Raw genomic sequence first — 20,707 nt, forward strand, 5'->3', positions numbered from 1 at the left:
TTCTCGGTTGGCCTTGAGGGAGTAGTGGGATCGGATGGCACTGCTGCCCTCCTCAGCCTTGGCCACCTTTCTCTAAGCAGTGGGTCCAGCTTTTTGGCATGTTCACACCCTCAGTTGGATGAGAACCTCAGCCAGGCAAGCTGGGTCCTCTACACCAGGTGCACACGGGGATCCACTGGGCCTCTCTCGACAGCTTTGCTTCTACTAGTGTGCAGCTGGACATGTGTTAGAGCACTGCTGACGCTTGGAAGCCCCTTGTGCAGGTGGACTGGCGGCTCAGTCGGTTAACCGTCCGACTCTTGATTTTGGCTCAGATCATGGTCTTATGTTTTATGGGTTCAAGTCCCGCATTGGGCTCTGGTGCTGGCAGTATAGAGCCTGCTTGGGATTCTCCCTCCCTCTCTCTCTCTCTGTCCTCCCTTGCTCATGCTTTCTCTCCCCCCCCCCCCAGAAATAAATAAATAAGTAAGTAAGTAAGTAAGTAAGTAAAAAAGGTGCCCCTCTTTCCTAGAGCTGAGGTCAGTGTACGGAATGTGGATAAGCAGTGTTGTCCCCAAGCTTGGGCATCCCCCACCCCTTTCCTGACCCAGTCACTGAGTCTACACTGGTGTGTCCACACTGGCACATGCCTGCAGGCAACGTGTTGGGACAAGTGCAGGTTCCGGGTTCCAGGTGTGACTCCCATTTTGCATCCTACGGTATGATCTTGGGCATGTTTCTTAGACCAGGAGCCTCAGTTTTGCCTCTTTGTAAGATGCTGAGGGTGGCAGGGCACCTCTAACTCCCCCTCCCAGGTCTGGGTATCATGGGAACATCTGTGCCTTGGGGAAAGTACTTGTTGGTGGCTCTGCCTCCCTCAGAGGTGCAGACACAAGTTCATAAGATACGCCACTGAAGGGGGGAGGTGGGGGGGGTGCGGCACCCGGGTGGCTCAGTTTGAGTGTGTGATTCTTGATTTCGGCGCAAGTCATGATCTCACAGTTTGTGGGATCGAGCCCCACGTCGGGCTCCGTATTGAGTGTGGAGCCTGCTTGGGATGCTCTCTCCCTCTCTCTCTGCCCCTTCCCTGGTCACGTTCCTTTCTCTCTCAAAGATAAATAAATGAACTTAAAAAAAACAAAATGAAACATGCCAGCGGGGTCTGACCTGTCACCTCCACAGCCCAGGGTGGAAATAGAGCACTGCTGACACTTGGAAGCCCCAGATGGAACTAGAGGGATTTCGTTGTGACCTGTTTGATCGTCGAAGATAAAGGTGGTAGGAGTTGCACTAGGGCTTCTAGGGATTCTGACTTGCTGGGTGATCTTGGAAAGTCCACAAAACATCTTACCCCTTTCTTACTAGGTAAACTGATGAGCTGAAGTTTGGGAGCTGTTGAAAAAAGGGGCTCTTGGTTGTGTGTTTCTGTCGTGTGGGTCTTAGGCGTTTCTCAGTGAGAGCCGTGGGGAGCAGCAGGCCCAGCAGGGTGGCACAGCGCTGTGGCAGGCTCTTGTCCCTCCAGTGTTGTCTCCACTCTGGGGTCTGGCCTACTCTCTGTTGCAGGGTACTGGGAAAGCAGCATGTCCCAGAACACAGGCCTCTGCAGACGACCTTGAGTCTCTTAAACATATCTCTGAAAAACGAAAGTTCGTAGCACAGAGGCCTCATCCATCATGTACAGATTTGCTGCCGAAGGGCCTGCCGTCCTGTGCTGTGCCGAGGCACGCTGAGTTTGGTTTTGCAGACAGTTACGGCATCTCAAGACGTGGGGCTGCGATGTTCACTGCATTCTACAGTGTTTATGAGGCTTTTCCCTGTGGCGATCTCCCTGGATCTTACTGAAATGGTTTCATCAGAAAGATTAAATGCTCGTGCATGGGTGTCAAGTGAATACGTGTGGTGTTGGGCTCTGACCCGGGTCTTCCAGCCTTGCTCTTGCTTCTGAAGACAGACACTCACTTGTGCCCAGGCTCTGTTTACACGTGGGAGTTTGAGCTTTTGTGAGAAAACTGTGGTAAGTCTTCAACTTGGCGAGTGTCTGTGTCTTTTTTCTTGTCCGGTAAGTTGCTTAGCCTTGCCCTCAGCAGTTAATGCCCTAAGCAGTTAAAGTCTAGACTTTAACACTTGTTTTAATAAAACAGCCTTGTAACTATTCATGATTTTTAAAATCAGTGTGTTTGTTTGGTCTTGATGGTCCTGTTCCCATTCCAGCGAGCCATGTCCTCCAACCGATGAGCGATTGGTTGCAGGGTAAGCCCAAGACGTCTCCGCCGCCTTTCTGTCCTGATTCTTGCTGCCTTCTCTTCTTATAATTGTGCTTAACTGATTGCCCTCAGTGTTGAAAAATGACTAACGAGGCACACAGGCTCTGGCTTGGACCTCACTGCCTGATCCCCCATGAGTGCCCCTGCCCTTTCTCCACCTGGAGTTATTTAGCTATTCCACATTACCTGAGAGGCCAAGGCGAGTTTGGCTGGTACCAGGGAGACTTCTGGGACCAGGCATGCACGTAGACCTCCCCTCCTCCAGGCAGGCACCAGTGGCCCCGGGAAGGTGGTAGGCCAGCAGGAACAGGCTCCTCCTCTCCCTAGCCAGCCTCCAAGAGAGACCTCTGATCGTTGCTTCTTCCCTTCATTTCTCAGAGGAGTTACAGGAGGCCTCTCTCAAGGGCTGGGTGCTAAATGTGGTCCTTGGGCTTAGATGCTGTTGTGTGTGCCCATTAGAGGCAGAAATGTTCCTGTGGAGTTTATATGGCACTTCTCCAGGAGGGTGTGGGTAAGTGGGTCCCTCTGTCCCCTTGATGGGGCATCCCCCTGGGTGTTGGAGATGCATAGGATATCCGTGAGCCCCCCAGAACAGGAGGGGGCAGAGTTGAGTTCCCTTCTATGCTGCCTCTCCCTCCCCCCAGCCCTTTTTCTTTTTCTCTCTTTTTTTTTTTTTTTTTTTTTTGCCAAGGCAGAGAAAAAGTCCTGCTCCTGAATATTCTGGCAGAAATAGAAGGTTTTCCCTGTTTTCCAGCTGGGCTAATTCATGTTAAGTGCTTTTATTTTTGGAAACAAATATCGTCACTTGTTTTTGTTTTACTTTGCTATTTATGTCAGTTGTGTCCCCTTCCCCTAAATCTCATGGCAGACTCTGTGACTTTGGGCATGTTATGTCAGCACACACAGTACAGAAAGTATAAGCCCCTCAAGCATTTGCTAAAATCATAAATGTGTAATATGAGGCTGCAGTGAGTGGATCCTTGTGTGGTCCAGACCAGCTCAGTCAGGCAGAGCAGCTTAACACCCTCCCTCTCGCCACCCTAGAGAGGCCTCCTCGAAGGGCCACTCGGCGCAGTGTGGCTTTTAACTTCAGCAGTATATGGCTCTCCAGTTGGTTCCCTCTGTTCTGTCCTTTCTGAATCTAGGGGCGGAAGTGCTTTTTATTTGGCTCCTGGAAAGACACATTTTGCATTTGGATATTTATAAATGTGAACTGGGCCACTACTGTCTGCCTCTGAAGCTCGGGACTCACCTCACAGCCAAACTCAGGTTCCTGGTTTGGTGGCTGAAGCCCAGGGCTGAGGCCTGTCTGTGGCTCTTTGTGACAGAGCAGAGGTTTTTAGTGGAGATTGTGGGTATCACAAGAAAAAGCGAACCTTCTGGAATGGTAGGAAGTTGTTTCCCTATCCGTTATCACTGTCCGTGGAGGGGTAGTGTTTGTTCACATAGGGTGTGCAATGTTGGCATTGAATCAGTTACGAGAGCAGAAGTATTTGTTAGGGGTTTATCATTCTGAAGCCCTCCCTCACCGTCACTGTAACCCTCAGATGGGAGTTACAGGGCAGAGTGACCCATTTAGAGTTTTTGAAGAAAGCATGTAATAATGCCTTTGGTCTAATACTCTGGAATCTGCCGTCTCTGGTTTATTCACTCCAGAGAGCGGTATTCCTGGGAAGGAGCGACGCACGCTGGGCAGCCAAGGGCTTGGGCTGTGGGTTCCAAGTTTGCCAGAATGTTTCTGACAACATCGGTGTCAGGAGGTCCAACTGCAGTCCTGACTGTGCAAGAGGCAAGGCAGCCCGTTCTGACCAGCCCCCCTGCATCTGGTTTGTGTGGATACCTGGAGGACCGTGTTGGTCCTGGAGGAAGGCTGGAAGCCACCGTGACCAGCCCCCCTTGGCAGTGCTAGGCCCGGCCTGCCTGCTGCGGAGGTGCTGCCTGTCTCGCTTTTGTCCGCGTGGTGGCTGAGCACCACAAGGTTCTTGCTCCAGGCTGGTTCCAAGTTAGCCTCTAGTGTTAGACATTGAGGCCTGCCGAGTGTAAGGAGCCCGAAGCAGCGACCCCCCTTCCTAGATCATTTTATATCAAAGTCATTTGCTCTTTCAGGGCTGAACTGCAGCAGCAGTCCACAGCAGACCTTCCCCTTTGGAGTGTTAAGGTGTTAGTCTCTTCCCCCCCATTGTGGTTCCTCCAGGAGAGAGACATCTGGTGCAGTCCCTGATTCACTGTAGCTCCTCAGTGAAGGTCCAGGATGCACAGTGTGTGTCTGTCCTCGTTGCCCTTTTCGGGACTTTAGGGGTCTCCCTGCCCAGGGGTAGAGTGTGGCCTTGGGGGAGGTGGAGCCTCCTTCCCCAGCACAGTGTGCCCTTCTGACCTGGATGTTAGAAATGCTTTTTCCAGGTGGAGAAATGAGCACCAGTCTTGTCTCCCTTCTGGCTCCAGATCATATATGGCTCATCACTGTTTCTAGAGTGCAGGCCCCTGGAGCCTGGGCTCTGAGATAAGGCTCGACACTGCACCCCCCCAGCAGTCTCCTCCCTGTGGTGCCTTTCCCTTATCTGGACCGCTTTGGGCAGGAAGGAACAGGGCCGCTGGTGGGGAGACACAAGGGTGCAGATGCATCTTGAAAAGGAGTGAGCTCTGCAGTTTTACAGAGATTGTATCCAGAGCTGCTGTCGCACTGCAGCCGTTCCTCCTTTTCCATGGCATCCAGTCCTGTGTGCCCCCACATTTCTATCATGTCGTTGGTTCTGCATATTTTGCATATCTTAGAAGTTTCATCCCTAGTAAGAACTCAGATGAGGAAACAGCCAGACAGCCGTGCTGTGAGGAAGGTAATTAACACACTGTAGTTAGTGTTGTCCCCTCGCCCTTCACACACCTGGGGATGGGAGGTCCTGGGGGTTGTGGGGTGCAGCCTGGCAAACCTGGGCCAGTTGGGGGAACCCCCCAATACGTCTGTGAGCCTCAGTGAGTGGCTTCTCCGGGCAGTGCCAGCTCCAGCTGTTGTCCTCCCTTTAAAAGCAAACTGCAACTCGTTTCTGTCCTGAATTTCATAGAGCATGCCGAGAAATGACAGCATGTGCCTTCAGCCTATGCTTCTCATGCCTTTTACCTTGTAATTCTGGTGATTTTATGTCCCTGATCTTGGGGATTGCTTCAAAAGGGAAACTGATAGAAATCTCCAAGTCAGCAGTGGGGGTTGACCACTCCACGCACGAAGCTGCCATGTCCTGAGACCTTTCCTCTCTGAGGGCAGGTGGGTGTGGTGCTGTGACGCTTTGTTTACTTATTTCCACTCTACCCTTTTATAATTTTAAGGTTTTCGGATGTCATTCTGGCAACAATTTTGGCAACCAAGTCTGAAATGTGTGGCCAAAAATTTGAACTGAAGATTGATAACGTGCGGTTTGTTGGGCACCCGACACTGCTGCAGCATGCTCTGGGGCAGGTATGGCCCTCCCTGGGCAGGTAGGGTTCTCCCCGGGCAGGTGTCGCCCTCCCTGGGCAGGTAGGGTTCTCCCTGTGCAGGTATGGCTCTCCCCGGGCAGGTAGGGTTCTTCTCTCTGGGCAGGTGTGGCCCTCCCCGGGCAGGTAGGGTTCTCCCCGGGCAGGTAGGGTTCTCCCCAGGAAGGTATGGTCCTTCCTGGGCAGGTAGGGTTCTCCCCAGGCAGGTATGGCTCTCCCTGGGCAGGTAGGGTTCTCCCTGGGCAGGTGTGGCCCTCCCCGGGCAGGTAGGGTTCTCCCCGGGAAGGTATGGTCCTTCCTGGGCAGGTAGGGTTCTCCCCAGGCAGGTATGGCTCTCCCTGGATAGGTAGGGTTCTTCCCAGGCAGATATGGCCCTCCCTGGGCAGGTAGGGTTCTCCCTGGGCAGGTGTGGCCCTCCCCGGGCAGGTAGGGTTCTCCCCGGTCAGGTACGGCCCTCCCCGGACAGGTATGGCCTTCCTAGGCAGGTATGGCCCTACCTGGGCAGGTAAGGTTCTCCCCGGGCAGACATGGCCCACACTGTTTCTGAGGCCCTTGTGGAGCCTGTGGCCCACGCTGACTCCGGTGAAGGCAGCCTTTGTGCGGCAGACCTGACCTGGTGCTTGCTGTCCGCTGCACACTCTCACAGGCCTCCTGTGGTTTCAGTTCTTGCCCCATTCCGGGTCTCTCCTGAATGTGGCCTTCCCTTTTATATCTCAGATGTCTGTTTCTAAAGTGGTGCAAGTATTTTTTCTTGCTCTTAGATGATACCATAGCAAATATTACTAGTTTAGTTCTTTCCCTTGTGCTAAACCCTCTCTGTGCATTCTGTGATGAATGAAATGGTACAGTACTGAGGGGTTTTAACAAGATCCAATGTACCATCACCCAAGGGAATTTGCACACCAGAACCTGCCAGTCAGTCCTTTGCACTCAGGCAGAATCAGGTCTTTGATAAGACAGTGTAAGATTTAGCTCCATTTATATGACCTAGAAATTGCAGTCCTCAAATCTTTTCCATGAATCAGCCCATGGAAGGAGCTTCTGAGGCAGTTGGGGGTGCCGGGATGTGGGGCCATGAGCCAGGCCCCACGGGTGGCATCCTTCCTCTTTACCAAGGCCCCTGGAGACAGGGCTCAGTCCCCACTGATGACCTGTCAGTGACAGAGGGGAGATCTGACAGCTTGTCAGGAGTTCTACCCTACAGAACTGGAGTGGCAAGCAGGGATGAAGAGCCCATTTGGGATGACCCAGGGAGATGTGCACTCCCTCCCCTCCCCTGCCCACCCTCCACCCCCCCCCCCCCCCGCCCGAACTCCTATGCCCCCTGGTGGCAACACTGGTATTCACCTTGGTGTTTGTGAACTGGGCTGGCTGGCTGGATGACAGAGCGGCAGCTTGGTCTTTGCTGGCTCTGAGCATTATCTTGTCTCTTAATTGTCCTGAGTGGTTGCCATACCGGGCCGAGACAGCCTGGGAGGACCCAGGTTGACACTGGAAACACCACTGAGTGACGGAGAGTCTTGGCAGAGAACACCCCGTTTGCTTGAGCCTCTCCCCATCTTGTCTCGTGTGGACACCTCAGCTCACCTCCATTGACTGGGGTGGTCTTGTCACTTTGGGTCATAGCACTGACCTTCCCACTCTTGTCTCACCTGTGTCTCAGTCTGTCTATGCCGCCAGTGCTTGCCTCTACAGGGATGCTGATCACTTCTCCAAGACCCTAGGGCTCTGTTTTTCTCAGGGTTGGGTATATTCTGGAACCTTTTCCCATGCCTGAAGAATAGCACTAAACAAGATATTTCTTGGAACATGGTAACTCTCATTCATTAGAATTACGTTTCTTCTACAGGTCTCAAAAACAGATCCATCTCCAAAGAGGGAAGCTCCCACCATGATTCTTTTTAATGTGGTGTTTGCACTGAGGGTGAGTGTGCAAATGGCTGAAGAGCACAGGTGGGTAGATCAGGGAGGAGGGTCAGGGAAGAGTAGCAGCAGCTCACTTCTGGTGAGTGGTTGGCTCCGAGCTCAGACTGCGGAGCTGACCCAGCTACTGCCAAGCTCCTCCTGAGCTGCTGGAAGAGTTTACCCTTAGTATGCTCCCCCCCCCCTTTTTTTTTTTCTGGATAAAATACACATAACAAAAATTTACCATTTTGACCATTTTAAAGTGTGGTTTGGTGGCATCTAGTAACCACGTTTTGTAACCACTGTCAGTTCCAGCACGTTTTCATTGCCCTAAAAGGAGAACACTTATATCTCATTTTCTCTCCTCTCTCAGCCCCTAGAAACCACCAGTTTACTTTCTGTCTGTGGATTTACCTATTCTGCATTTTCATATAAATTGGGTCCTATAATACGTGACCTTTGGTATCTGGCTTCTTTCACTTAGCATAATGATTTTGAGGCTCACCCATGTGGTACCATGTATCAGGACTTTCTTCCTTTTTATGGCCAAATCGTATGGTGTTATATGGATGAACCACAGTTTATCCATTCATCTGTTGATGAATGTTTATGTTGTCTCTGCTTTTTAGCCATTAAGAACAATATATGTTCAGGGTGCCTGGGTGGCTCAGTTGATAAGCATCTGACTTCAGCTCAGGTCATGATCTCATGGTCTGTGAATTCGAGCCCCGCATTGGACTTTCTGTTGTCAGCACAGAGCCCACTTCATATCCTCTGTCCCTCTCTCTCTCTGCACCTTCCCCGCTCGTTCTCTCTCTTTTTCTCTTTCTTTCTCTCTCTCTCTGTGTCTCTCAAATAAGTAAATAAAAGAATAATATATGTTCAACAATACAATATTGTGAACAGTGCTGTTATAGACATTTGTATCCAAATGTTTGCGTGGACACGTTTTCATTTCCCCTCGGTATACTGTGCACACCTGGGAGTGGGATTCCGGGGTCATATGATAGCCTTTGGAGGAAGCACCAGACTGTTTTCCACCGGGGTGGTCCTGTTTTACATCCCACCAGCAATGTGTGAGCATTCCAACTTACCGACCTCCTCACCAACATTGTTATTTTCCTTTATGTGTATGTATGTTTATGTGTGTGTGTGTATATATATATATATATATATATATGTGTATGTGTGTGTGTGTATGTGTATATATGTATATGTATATACATATGTATATGTATATATATGTCTATATGTATTTGTGTGTGTGTATATATATATATATATATATATATATATATGTAAGCTGATAGTTTCTTTAAAAAAATTTTTTTTAATGCTTATTTATTTTTGAGAGAGAAAGCACGAGCAGGGTAGGGGCAGAGAGAGAGGGAGACACAGAATCTGAAGCAGGCTCCAGGCTCTGAGCTGTCAGCACAGAGCCTGATGTGGGGCTCGAGCTCACAGACTGCGAGATCATGACCTGAGCCAAAGTCGGATGCTTAACCGACTGAGCCACCCCTTTAATTAATGTTTTAGTAAACATCTTCAATTTACCAAGATCACCTTTTCAGAGGTCCATCTGTAACTTCACATGTAACATAAGAACCTTACAACAGTATTCACACGTTTCTCCTCTCTGCTCTCTGTGCTAACTTGTCCTGCGTTTTACTTTGCCTGTATTGTAAACCCCACAGGACACTGGCGTTAACTGTTGAGAGACATACGTAATAAGAAAGAGAATCACGTGTCCACCCATGCAGTCACTATTTGCGCTGCTCATTCGCTTCCAGATCCACATTTCCGTTTGCTGTCATTTTCCTTCTGCCCGAAAGACTATACTTCCTGCAGTGGCGGTCCGCTGGTGATGAGTTCCTTCACCATTTGTGAGTCCTTGTCTGGCACTTGTGCGGGGGCTGGTGGACCCTGTGATGAGGACATCTCATCACAAGATGCAGGACCTTTCCTTTAGTCCTTGTGTGCTGCCCCCAGCTCGCCTCTCATGCAGGTGAGCTTGCCCCCAGGTAACCATCCTGTATGGCTTCTGTCTGCTTCCTCCCTCTCTTGCCTTGCTCCCTTCTTTCTACCTTTCCGTCTTCCTTTGTCCCATGTAGTTGCTTCCCCTTTGCAGAGTGGATGGGGAGAAAAGAAGGGGAAGGCCTGAGACCGCTGGTCTTGTGCATTAGTGCCTCTCCTCGCCCTGCTGGTGCCTCCTTAACCTGCTGTTCTTTGGCTTCACTGTGATGGAGGGAGGGATGGCCAGTCAGCTCACCCAAGCGGTCAGCTTCACCTGAACAGAAGAACCTAGAAGTTCTTCCCAACTGAGTCCCTGGGCTGTGGTGTTTGGGTTTCCTCCCCTGCCAGGGTACAGCTCCTGACGTGGGAGCTCGAACCCGTGAACCGTGAGATCGTAACCTGAGCCAAAGTCAGATGCTCAACTGACTGAGCCCCCCAGGCGCCCCGAAACTGATAGTTTCTTAAGGCAGTTGCCAGTGCTGTCTGAAGTTGTGTCAGAGGAAATTTCTTTTCAATAAAGCTGTCAAAATATAAGGGATCCAAATAAGCATAAAAAGCATTCCTGGGTAGAAACTGGCTAATATTATGAAAGGACTTTGAATTACCTAGAAAATTTATTTATATTTAGTAACTATTAGATAATGGAATTTCTCTGAAATATCTCACTATCAGTTTTCACCAAAATATTCAGTAGTTCTTTCTGTCTGGGCCCGTGTAATCTGCATGATGGCTTTTTACAGAAGTGTCCCAGACCAAAGTGACTGGATCTCAGTGACAAAGAAAACAGAAAACCTTCAGAGTGGCAGAAATGAGGCTGAGCAGAGAGGGCACCTGTAAAATTGGGTATCATTCTAAGTCTCAAGGTGCTTTTTTATGTTGAGAGTTTTTGTGTGTGTAGCCCATACCACATTCACTGCATGAATGGCTCAAAACCAAAATAATGTCAGAGAAAAGCTCCTTTATAATGGAGCTTAATTAAAAAAATTTTTTTTGTTAACATTTATTTATTATTGAGAAACAGAGACAGAGCATGAGCATGGGAGGGGCAGAGAGAGGGGAGACACGGAATCTGAACTAGGCTCCAGGCTCTGAGCTGTCTGCACAGAACCCGATGCGGGGCTCGAACCCACAAACCACGAGATCATGACCTGAGCCGAAGTCGACACTTAACCGGCTGAGCCACCCAGGCGTCCCGGAGCTTAATTTTTAAAACAGGCCTTCTGGGGCGCCTGGGTGGCTCAGTTGGTAAAGCATCCGACTTTGGCTTAGGTCATGATTTCACCACTTGTGAGTTTGAGCCCTGCATGGGGCTCTGTGCTGACAGCTCAGAGCCTGGAGCCTGCTTCAGATTCTGTGTCTCCCTCTCTCTCTGCCCCTCCCCCACTTGCACTGTCTCTCTCTCTCTCTCTCTCTCTCTCTGTCTCTCTCTCTCTCTCTCTCTTCAAAATAAAACACTAAAAAAAGAAAAAAAAAACCTGCATGTGAAGACAAAATGATTGCTTAACAGTGGCTGTCCCTGAGGTGTGAGGTGCTAAGAGGAGACTTTCATTTTTATAGTTTTGGCATTTTCACAGTGTAAGTAGTACAAGGGTCTGCCTTGCGAAATGACATAATGCAGACATCCAGAGAGAGAATTCAAGTAAGAAACCAGAGACCAAAAATCCTGGCGAATGCTCTGCACATGTCAGTACCGGCAGCCTCTGTGAGATGGGTGGTGAGAAGCAGCCACGGCCCCGCCCTGCACATGGGCAGGCGGGCCCTCTTCTCTGGGGAACAGCCCGTGATAGCAGAATGTGTGACACCCTTGGATATAGCAGTCAAGAAAACAAGCCAGTTTTAAAGTTGTGTGAAGACTTTTGTGATAAAAATGAGGCCGGAGGTTCATTCTGATGTCCAGTAGTTGGGGAAGGGTTCGACAGAGTGGTGATTATTTTCCTGGCAATGCTGGGCTTTTAGAGTCGAGGAGTAGGGGAGGCCAGAGCCTGGAGGAGTAGAGAGGACTGCTGCCCGGTAGAAGCAGCAGGAAACGAGGTGGTGCAGGGCTTCATGTAGCCTAGGCCATGATGTCGAAGAATGGGAGGAAATTTCAGTAATGTAAAGGTTTGGTATTTTAGGGTAGACAGGTTTTTTCCCTCCTTTTTAGTAGTCTTATAAAAATGTATACTTTTGTTTTTTACTTTGAAAAGTTTTAAACAAACCCCAGATCAGCGACAGTAGTTTGATAACCCTCTTACACCCGTCTCTGCTGTCCCACAGCCGTCACACGGCCACCCTGGCTTCTCTACCCCACCTGTTGCTCATGTGTTTCAAGTCCTAGACTTCGTGTCTGTTCACTTCTATGTACTTCGGACAACATCTCTGTAAAGTACGGACATTTATTTTATAACATGATACCCTCTCACTCCTGACAAAATTGGCCATCGTTTGTTGTCATCTGGTGCCTAGTCTATCGAAACTTTCTTCAGTTGCCATATTTTTCCAGTTGGCCTGGACCAGGATGAGAACCTGTAGGTCTCTGCCAGCCTAGGACTCTCCTCTCACATTGTCCCACTGAATGTTCCGTGTTGGGATTCATCTCATCCTGCTTCCTCTTCATTTCATGTATTGCTTGCAAATTGGACATTTGCTCCGAAGGCCTCATTACGTTTGGGTACATGTTTTGGGGAGCAAGAAAGTCTCACGGGCGATACCCTAAATTTCCTGCTGTTTCACATCACCTGTGGGGCATATGTGGCATTTCTCAGAGCTCCCACTCGAGACCGGGCGGTTCCGAGGTGCTAGCTTTCCCATTGTGGCCACATAGCCTTGGGCTGTGCAGGTACCTGGAGTGGTACCCGGCCTGTGAAGCCAAACAGGACCCCCCAGCACACGCTGTCAGTGTAGGTCGTCCGGCCTCGCCTGGGTGAACACACCCCCTTGCACGCCTGGGAATACGGCACAGGTGGGCTTGGACATCTGACTTAAAACACGGTCCTGTCCCAGCCAGTGGGGTCTTGAGCGTAGGGTCAGGCTCTCGGGTGTGAGTTGATTACTGTTCAAGGGAACGGCCGTGTGCGCAGGATCATTCCCCTTCTTCTCTTGTGCCGCTAAGAGGATTTTGACATGGATTTTTCTAAAAGTGTATGTTGTTTTAAAGCATGTGTACACACTTTATAACCCAGGCCCTCCAGTTCCATCATCTGGTGGAGGAACATTGTTGAGGGGCTGTCCTTGACACGAAGCGGCAGGGCTCCTGCCCAGCATTGAAAGCAGTGTCCGGTCCTCTCTCCAGCACAGGTGTGCTGCCAGGTGTGAGTTCTCTTTGCGAGCATGAAGTCTGCCAGGAGTTTCGAAAATCTCTCCAAGTCCAGGTGACGAGTCTGGGTTGGGTTTTGGTCCAGAAGGCAGGCTGTGAACACCCTGAGGGCAGGGCCCTGGCTGCCAGATAAACAGGAGGGGAGGCAGTTCCAGAGGTTTTAATCAGCAGTACCACGCGTCCCTTCTCCCACCTCCACCCCTAAGATGACTCAGCCGCCCTCTCGGCCTCCTGAAACACTGAGTCATGGTTGGCCAGTTATCTGCTCTGTGGAGCATCTTCAGAGACCCTACAGCTGCCTGCTCCACCCCTGGCCCGGGTGGGTGTGCCTGCCTGGCCTGGCTGCCGTGTCTGATAGGTTCCAGAGTTAGCACAGGGGTGCCAGGGGAGCTTGTGGGGAATGGGTGGCCTGGATCCTGCCGACGACTTCTGTGAGCCATGCTTATTTCTGCTGGAAAGAGCCTCTTTTCCTGCAGACAGTGTGTTTAGTGAACGGTCGGTGTAGTGCTTCTGTCTAGTACACCCCCTGTCACCTGTGTGATCACGTAGCCTGGTCCTGTCTGCCAACAGTCAGCAGCACACTGGTGACCACACGCTGCCAGGGCTTGTGCTCTGGGTAGGCTCTATCAGACTAACTGGAGAGGGAGGTACCGCTGTCGGGCATTGTCTCAGGTCTCACCCGAGAGACTCCCACTCGAGAGAATCCCGCAGCAGGTGGGTAGTGGATCTGTGCCTTCCGCTGCCCCAGTGGGCTACCTCTGTCCGGCCTGGAGCGGATGCCTGATCCGTACCGTGCCATCCTGGATGGCCCTGGTGTGGGGCCCTGTAGCACGGGAGCCTTTCTCTGCTTTATAGGAAATGCCTGCGTTCCCCCGCCCCACCAGCCGGGGGACCCCACAGAACCGTCTCTGCGTTACCATCCGGGCATCGATTCCCAGGATAGGGTGCTCAGAGCACTGGTGTTTCTGGGGACAGACCCTAGAGGGGACACGGGAAACCGGGGACAGCAGTGAACCTGGACAGAGTTCTTAATGGTTTGAGTCGGCTGTGCACGTGTGCTACGACTATGCGTGCTACGTTTGAGTCACGTGTGCCCTCTCTTGCAGGCCAACGCGGACCCATCAGTGATAAACTGCCTGCACAACCTTTCCCGACGCATCGCCACCGTGCTGCAGCACGAGGAGCGCCGCTGCCAGTATCTCACAAGAGAGGCCAAGCTGATCCTGGCGCTGCAGGATGAGGTGTCCGCGGTAGCTGATGGTGAGTGTGACAAGAGTCTCTCCCCCACACAACAGAGCAGTCAGCCTTCTGAGGCAGGGACCCTGATCCGGGTTTGCGGATGTGGAAACCGAGGCACCAGGAGGTTATGTGACGTTCACGTGATCTTCCTGGGGTGCACAGGAGGGTGCCCCCAGGATCACAGTTGGAAAGCAGCTCTCCTGACCTGATGCACTTAAATGGATTTCCCAGCCTCCACTGCCTCCCTCCCTTGCCCCAGCTGCTGCAGGATGGCTCTTCGTGCAGACTGGGCCTTGCCCACCCAGCCCTGCTCTCGCTGGCCATGTTCGCCTGTGGTGGGAGGACACGCAGAGGGGCCAGCGGGATCATCGAGCTGGCAAAGAGGGTGGTTTCCAGTTCTTTGCTTTCAGCTAAATTGATGAAGGACCTGATTGAGTTATCAGCTGACCAATTAAAAATAATAATTGCCAGGGGCTTATGGCTGGCTCAGTTGGTAGAGCACGTGAATCTTGATCTCGGGGTTGTGACTTTGGGCCCCACATTGGGGTTCAAAAGAAAAATCTTCAAAAAATTTGAAAAAAAATTTTTTTTGCCAGTAGATCTTTTTGTGGATCTTGGTGTTTTGTAAATACCTCAAAGCACAGAGAAAGGCCTGCCTGTTCCTCATGCCACGTCCATCTCAGGTCAGCTCCTGTATAAAGAGAGAAAGTAGAAATAGATTTGAAGGGGAACCCAGTCTAATTTTAGCAATAAGTAAAAGTAACGATCACCATACGTGAAGTGTCCAACTCACGTGCATTTTCAGTGAAAATTTGCTTTTTTTATTTGATAGCTATCAAAATGTATAATTATGTTTTGGCAGTTATGTGTTAATAACAATCCAGAAGGGTTTTTTTTTTCGTTTACTTATTTATTTTGAGAGAGAGAGAGAGAGAGAGCGAGCAACCATGAGTGGGGAAGGGGCAAGAGAGGAGGAGGGAGAATCCCAAGCAGGCTCTGCACTAACAGTGTGGAGCTCACCTCAGGGCTCAGACTCTCAAACCATGAGATCATGAGGTGATCCAGAATCAGCAGTTGGATGCTTAACTGACTGGGCCTCCCACACGCTCCTAGAAGTTCTGTTTTTAAAAGAACATTCTCTTTAGGGTCTGTGACTTTATCACAGGAAATTTTAACGTTTATTCATTTTTGAGAGACAAAGCATGAGTGGGGAGGGGCAGAGAGAGAGGGAGACACAGAATCCGAAGCAGCCTCCAGGCTCTGTCAGCACATAGCCCAACGCGGGGCTCGAACTCACAAACTGTGAGATCATGACCTGAGCCAAAGTCGGACACTTAACCAATTCAGCCACCTAGACGTCCCTATCACAGGAAATTTTGTAAAAATTCAATTTAGCTACATATTTTTAAGGCATTTATGAGAAAGGATTAGTGAAAGACTTTTGATCATAAAAATAAATTGCATTAGGGGTGCGTGGGTTGCTCAGTTGGTTAAATGTCTGACTCTTGATTTCAGCTCAGGTCATGGTCTCATGATTTGTGAGATCGAACCCCATGTCGGGCTCTGCACGGAGCCTGAAACCAAGTTGGGATTCTCTCTCTCCTTCTCTGGCCCCTCCAAAATAAGTAAACTTTAAAAAATTGCATTAGTGTGAGTGAGTAGGATGAGGTGTGGCAGCACCCACTCACCAAGTGGAAGGTGGCTCTGGTGGTCTCAGGGGACGCTTTGGGGGCTGCCAGTGACCTGGACTGTTCCAGTGCTGCAGGCTCAGGGGGCACCAGTGGTGACGTTTAAACACAAAAGTTCCATATAAAGACTGCAAACAAAGCAGCCTGAGTCTCATCTTCATTCAACTGGATGCACAGATTTTATAATTTTTTTTAAAAATTTTTTTTTTTTTCAACGTTTATTTATTTTTGGGACAGAGAGAGACAGAGCATGAACGGGGGAGGGGCAGAGAGAGAGGGAGACACAGAATCGGAAACAGGCTCCAGGCTCTGAGCCATCAGCCCAGAGCCCGACGCGGGGCTCGAACTCACGGACCGCGAGATCGTGACCTGGCTGAAGTCGGACGCTTAACCGACTGCGCCACCCAGGCGCCCCTGCACAGATTTTATAAAAAGCAGTAGGGAATGGTGTGATACTTGGTTTAAATTGACTTACAATTTATTTTCAGTTAAATTTGTTTTTAAAGGTATTTTCCATTCCAACCTTGGCAAGTTTTCTTGCTTTGGAGTCTCTAAATTCTCCGTGTTACGATTTTTGCAGCAAATGGTGGTCCTCAGTCCCCGTTCCATCACATTCTGCCCAAGTGCAAGCTGGCCAGGGACCTTAAGGAAGCTTATGACAGGTAAGACAGGTGGGTGGCATGCTTGGTGCATCTCCCTGTGGGCCTTGTTGCCTGAGCCGTTGTCCTGTGGTGCCACTGAGATGGGGGTGAGAGAGCCCTTCTGCTGGGACAGTCCCTCCCAGAACTGAACCTGAAGTCCCATGGGAGAGCCTGAAAGTGTTTTGCATCATTAGATGCAGGGTCAGCATGACACAGTGCCACGTTCTGGGTCTGTCCTCTAAGACGGTGTCACCGTCACCTCCTCACCCACGAGGAAACTGAAGGTCAGAGGGTGCTCCTCCTGGCTCTGAGGGACTTGGGGCTTGGGGCCTGAGTGTAGGAGAGCAGCAGACATTTGCAGACACAGCAGAAGTTAACAGTTCCAATTATATTGGCGTTGCCAGCACTCTCTTTGTGGACAAGCAAAGAACCTCTTTTTAACGAGGGTCCACCACTCCTTGACCCTGGGTCTGCAATGCAGGTGGGAGGTGGAGAGTGGGGGTTGGGCAGGTGTCCAAGTGACAGTTCCCCTGAAAGCTTTGCCTTCCCCCTCTACTCCAGGACTGTTGGTTCACGAGGAGCCATCACTCACACCCGAGGGGACCGCTTAGTGCCAGGCATGCTGCTGCACAGACGGCATGGGGCTGCAGGCTTCTCTGGGCCGTGTCCTTGCATGCAGCCCAGTGCCCTCTCCTGGCCTTCTTGGGGCTTCGTTCCATCCTGGTAGGCTCCATGCCACCCCCTGGAGGTGTGCTGGATCTAAGAGTGTGGCCGGCGATACCACGTTATTGGAGTGCAGAAAAGGTGGCTTGTCCGGCATCCTCTCCTTTTTTTTTGATGTTAATAATTTTCCCGATCTTACCAATAATACGTGTTCATTGTAGATACTTAGGAGATATAGAAAAATAAAGAGAAAACAAAGCCCGTCTGTAGTCCCATACCCAGTGATACTTGTTACGAGCATTTTGGAAATTTTCATTCTTTTTGCCGTTCGAACTAAAGCCTTTGAAAGGCCACCTACCCATCAAGTCTGAGAATCGGAGTGTTGAGCTTCTTTCCTGCTGTACCACCACCAGTTCCCATTCTGGCGGCAGGATGCGTCTAAGCAGACAGCCGTGTGTCCTGTGCCGTCCCTCACAGGTGGGCCTGAGGCACACACAGGTGGGCGCAGACTGCCTTTCTCCTTTTACGCTGTACGTGCGGCCTGCCTTTTGCCTTCGTAGTTGAACCACGTAGCTTAGACTCTCTCTATTGGCAAATAAGGACTTTTCCATTTTTCTTTTTTTTAATTTAATTTTTTTATTTTAGACGGGGAGAGAGCGAGCGCAAGCGAGCATACGCATGAGTCAGGGAGGGGCGGAGGGAGAGGGAGAGAGAATCCCAAGCAGGCTCCATGTTCAGCGTGGAGCCCGGTGTGGGGCTCGATCCCACGACTCTGGGATCGTGACCTGAGCTGAAATCGATAGTCAGACGCTCTGCCGACTGACTGAGGCACTCAGGGACTCTTTTTTTTTTTTTTTTTTTTTTTCTGCATAGCCAGCCAGCCCTTCCCTTGGGCATTTAGTTGGTAGCAGCCTCTGGTGCTATAAGACCTGCTGGTCGGCTCCGTGCACGTGTCACTGTGTACGTGTGCCTATGTATCTACGAGGTAAATTCCCGAGAGTGGAATGGCCGGGCTGAAGAGGTAAAATGCACTTGTAATTTTGGTGTATTTCCCCGTTGGGGCTTGTGCCTCAGGCTGTACCCTCCCCCCACTAGCAACACAGGAGATGCCTCTTCTCTGGCTTTGCCGGCACAGAGTCTTGGTGAACTTTTGGACCGTACCGGCGTAGTGGGTGGAGAATGGTGTCCTGGCACAGCTGTCTGCATCTTCACAAGTTCACACATCTCCCTTTTCTCTCTCAGCTCTGCCCAGATCCCAGCTCATCTGTCTCTTGGGAGGAAGGGTGCCCTCATAAAGGAGGCAGAGCTGTCCTCTGTGACACAGTTCCTTTGTCCTGATTTTCTGACCGCTGGGTGTGGGCCTCTGGGCGTTAGGAACCGGGGTCTCTGGTGTCGTAGCCACCCCGTCCCTTTCTCTCATGACACCGCTCGTGATCACGTTGAAGCTGTCTCTGCAGTAGGAGAAGTGCTGCTCTCTGGCCTTGGGTTGGCTGGTGCCAGAAACCCCTTCTGTGAGAAGTGTTGCCTGCTTCTGAGTGGGACTCTGTACACCTCAGCTAGGGTTAGACCACAAGCAAAATTCAGCCTAACCTGGAGATAAAGTAAACGTCAAACCAGAACCACACTTACTATGTCTAAAGAAAGAACGGACTGCAATTTCTGATGTTTAAACCGCAAGTTGGAGGGAATGAAGTCCTGGGTAGTTGGCCCGCCTGTAGCCAACTCAGAGCTTGAGGTGGCACAGCGCCCCCTGGTGGACATTACTTTAAAGGAGAAGGACCCTTTAAAGGTCCTTCTGGACCGGATTCCCTTTAAAGGAATCTGTTCTGGGGAAGAAAAGGCTCCCAGGGTCCCACTGTTGAGCAGTTGCCCTCCTTCCTCTAGCCCAGGCACCCTGGTGTGTTCGTGTTCAGGATCTTGTTTTCTCAGGGTGAACCCCCATGTACCCTTTCTGTTCTCAGACCCCACCCTGCTCAGGTTGTGGGTCCTGGGGCCCACCTCAGGTAAGCTGGCAACAGTGCCTGTCTGGAGGGAGTCCCAGGGACAGTGGTGCACTCCCCCTGCACCCTGTCCCAGCCTGGCAACAGCAGTGGCTCTGTGACTACCCAGGAGCCCCCCTGGCCTGCGGCCTTCCCTTTGCCTTGAGGTATGGCCTGGCCTGTTGCTGTAGGATAGGCTTACTTTGGAGCTAAGAAGGGAGACTTGAGTTTACATGACTGATCTGGTAGAACAGATCACAGAGCCACCTTCTCCTATTGTCAACTTCCCAACAGGTTTCCAGAAAACCCCAGGGAGGGTTTTCTCCAAGCAGAAGTGAGAGGCCGGAAGATGTGAGATGTGGAGGCTAGAGGTTGGGGTGAAACTTCTCAAAGGAGTGGTTCTGTTTTAATTAAAATCCAGGGTTGTGGTGTGGCCGACTAGCTTGGTGGCCTTGTGCCCTGGGACCCAAGTGTCCATGAGTATAGGCTGGCAGCATGAATCCCTCAGGAGCCTACCCTGACTGTTCTAGCACCTGTGTCTCTCCATGGAGCTTGGTGATCTCAGTGACAGTGTCCCACTCTTTTGTGTGACTGTTAGGTGGTGTGTCCCATGACATGAGGTCAGGGATACCCCTTCACTTTCTGTAACACAGACCTTGTGGTTGGCGCGTGGGGAAGCACGGCTTGTCCACTGGTGGTCAAAGGAATGAACAAACAGGAGTCGTGTGATTGTGGATTCCGTGCTTTGATGAAGTGTTTGTTGCACCGTTTCCAGAGTTAATGGGGCCTGTGGTGGGGCCAAGAGTCCTCAGAGCTTGGAGGAGCTGTCCGGGCCCTGGCCAGGCAGGTGGCACTGGGGACTCTGCGTTTGTTCCTTGCTGCCTCCCACTGCTGCCCCTCCAGAGCAGAGATTGGCCCCCAGACACCTCTGCTAATGTCCCGGGAGTTTTACTCCCTTTGCCCGTAAAAAGCACATACATAGAAACTTCTGTTTGAAGGGTCACGGCGGGCCACTTGGTGCCTGCTTGCACCTCTTGGATTGCGAGCAGCATCCGCTCCATGGACTAGGAAGCCTGGCCGTGTCTGGGACCAGAGTGGCCAGCAGGTGCTGGGCTGGCAGGGTGAAGGTTGCCTGCGAGGCCAAGCAAGGGCGTTTTGGCTGAAGTTCGTCCTCGGGCAGCGAGGTGTGAGGGTAATGGAGGAAGCTTGTACACAGTACATTTCCACCTGGGATAGGAAAGATAAGAGCGTGCCTTAAAGGATATGCACAGTCATCGCTTTAGGACTCGGGGCTCTGGTAAGAGCATCTATCTCACGTGGCAGATGGGGCTAGGCGACCCTATCTGGCCCAGAGCTGTGGGACGGGCTGGATAAGCCTTGCTTGGGGGGGGGGGGGGGGGGAGTGCTTTTTGCGCGGTGTTTCCGGACCAAACGTGACTGCCCTGGAAACAGAAGTACAAGCATAGCAGGAACCGAGACCCCTGCCCTGCTAAACACTTGTCTTGAAATTGTACTTTATACAGCATAGGAAATATACTCGTTAATAATGGAATCATGTTATTTGGTGACAGAC

At 51.0% G+C, this 20,707-nt stretch overlaps 1 protein-coding gene across 5 annotated transcripts in view; it reads left to right on the top strand.

Moving 5' to 3' along the window:
- The window catches only part of NPRL3 (NPR3 like, GATOR1 complex subunit), a 43,195-nt gene that overhangs the window by 8,542 nt on the left and 13,946 nt on the right, over positions 1-20,707 (top strand). For 3 of the 5 annotated variants that reach the window (XR_015245358.1, XM_086691791.1, XM_086691793.1), the window contains exons 3-7: positions 2,191-2,229; positions 5,565-5,694; positions 7,561-7,635; positions 14,031-14,184; positions 16,432-16,513. Coding sequence is in view for 4 of the 5 variants with exons in the window: in XM_086691791.1 (XP_086547917.1) it covers positions 2,191-2,229; positions 5,565-5,694; positions 7,561-7,635; positions 14,031-14,184; positions 16,432-16,513 (480 nt within the window). In the remaining variant the exon portion in view is untranslated. The remainder of the gene's footprint in view (positions 1-2,190; positions 2,230-5,564; positions 5,695-7,560; positions 7,636-14,030; positions 14,185-16,431; positions 16,514-20,707) is intronic. The other 2 variants (XM_086691792.1, XM_086691794.1) reach the window with 1 other exon arrangement.

This window comes from Puma concolor, chromosome E3 (assembly GCF_028749965.1).
Source record: "Puma concolor isolate L17-30 chromosome E3, mPumCon1.1.hap2, whole genome shotgun sequence".
Classification (NCBI taxonomy): domain Eukaryota; kingdom Metazoa; phylum Chordata; class Mammalia; order Carnivora; family Felidae; genus Puma; species Puma concolor.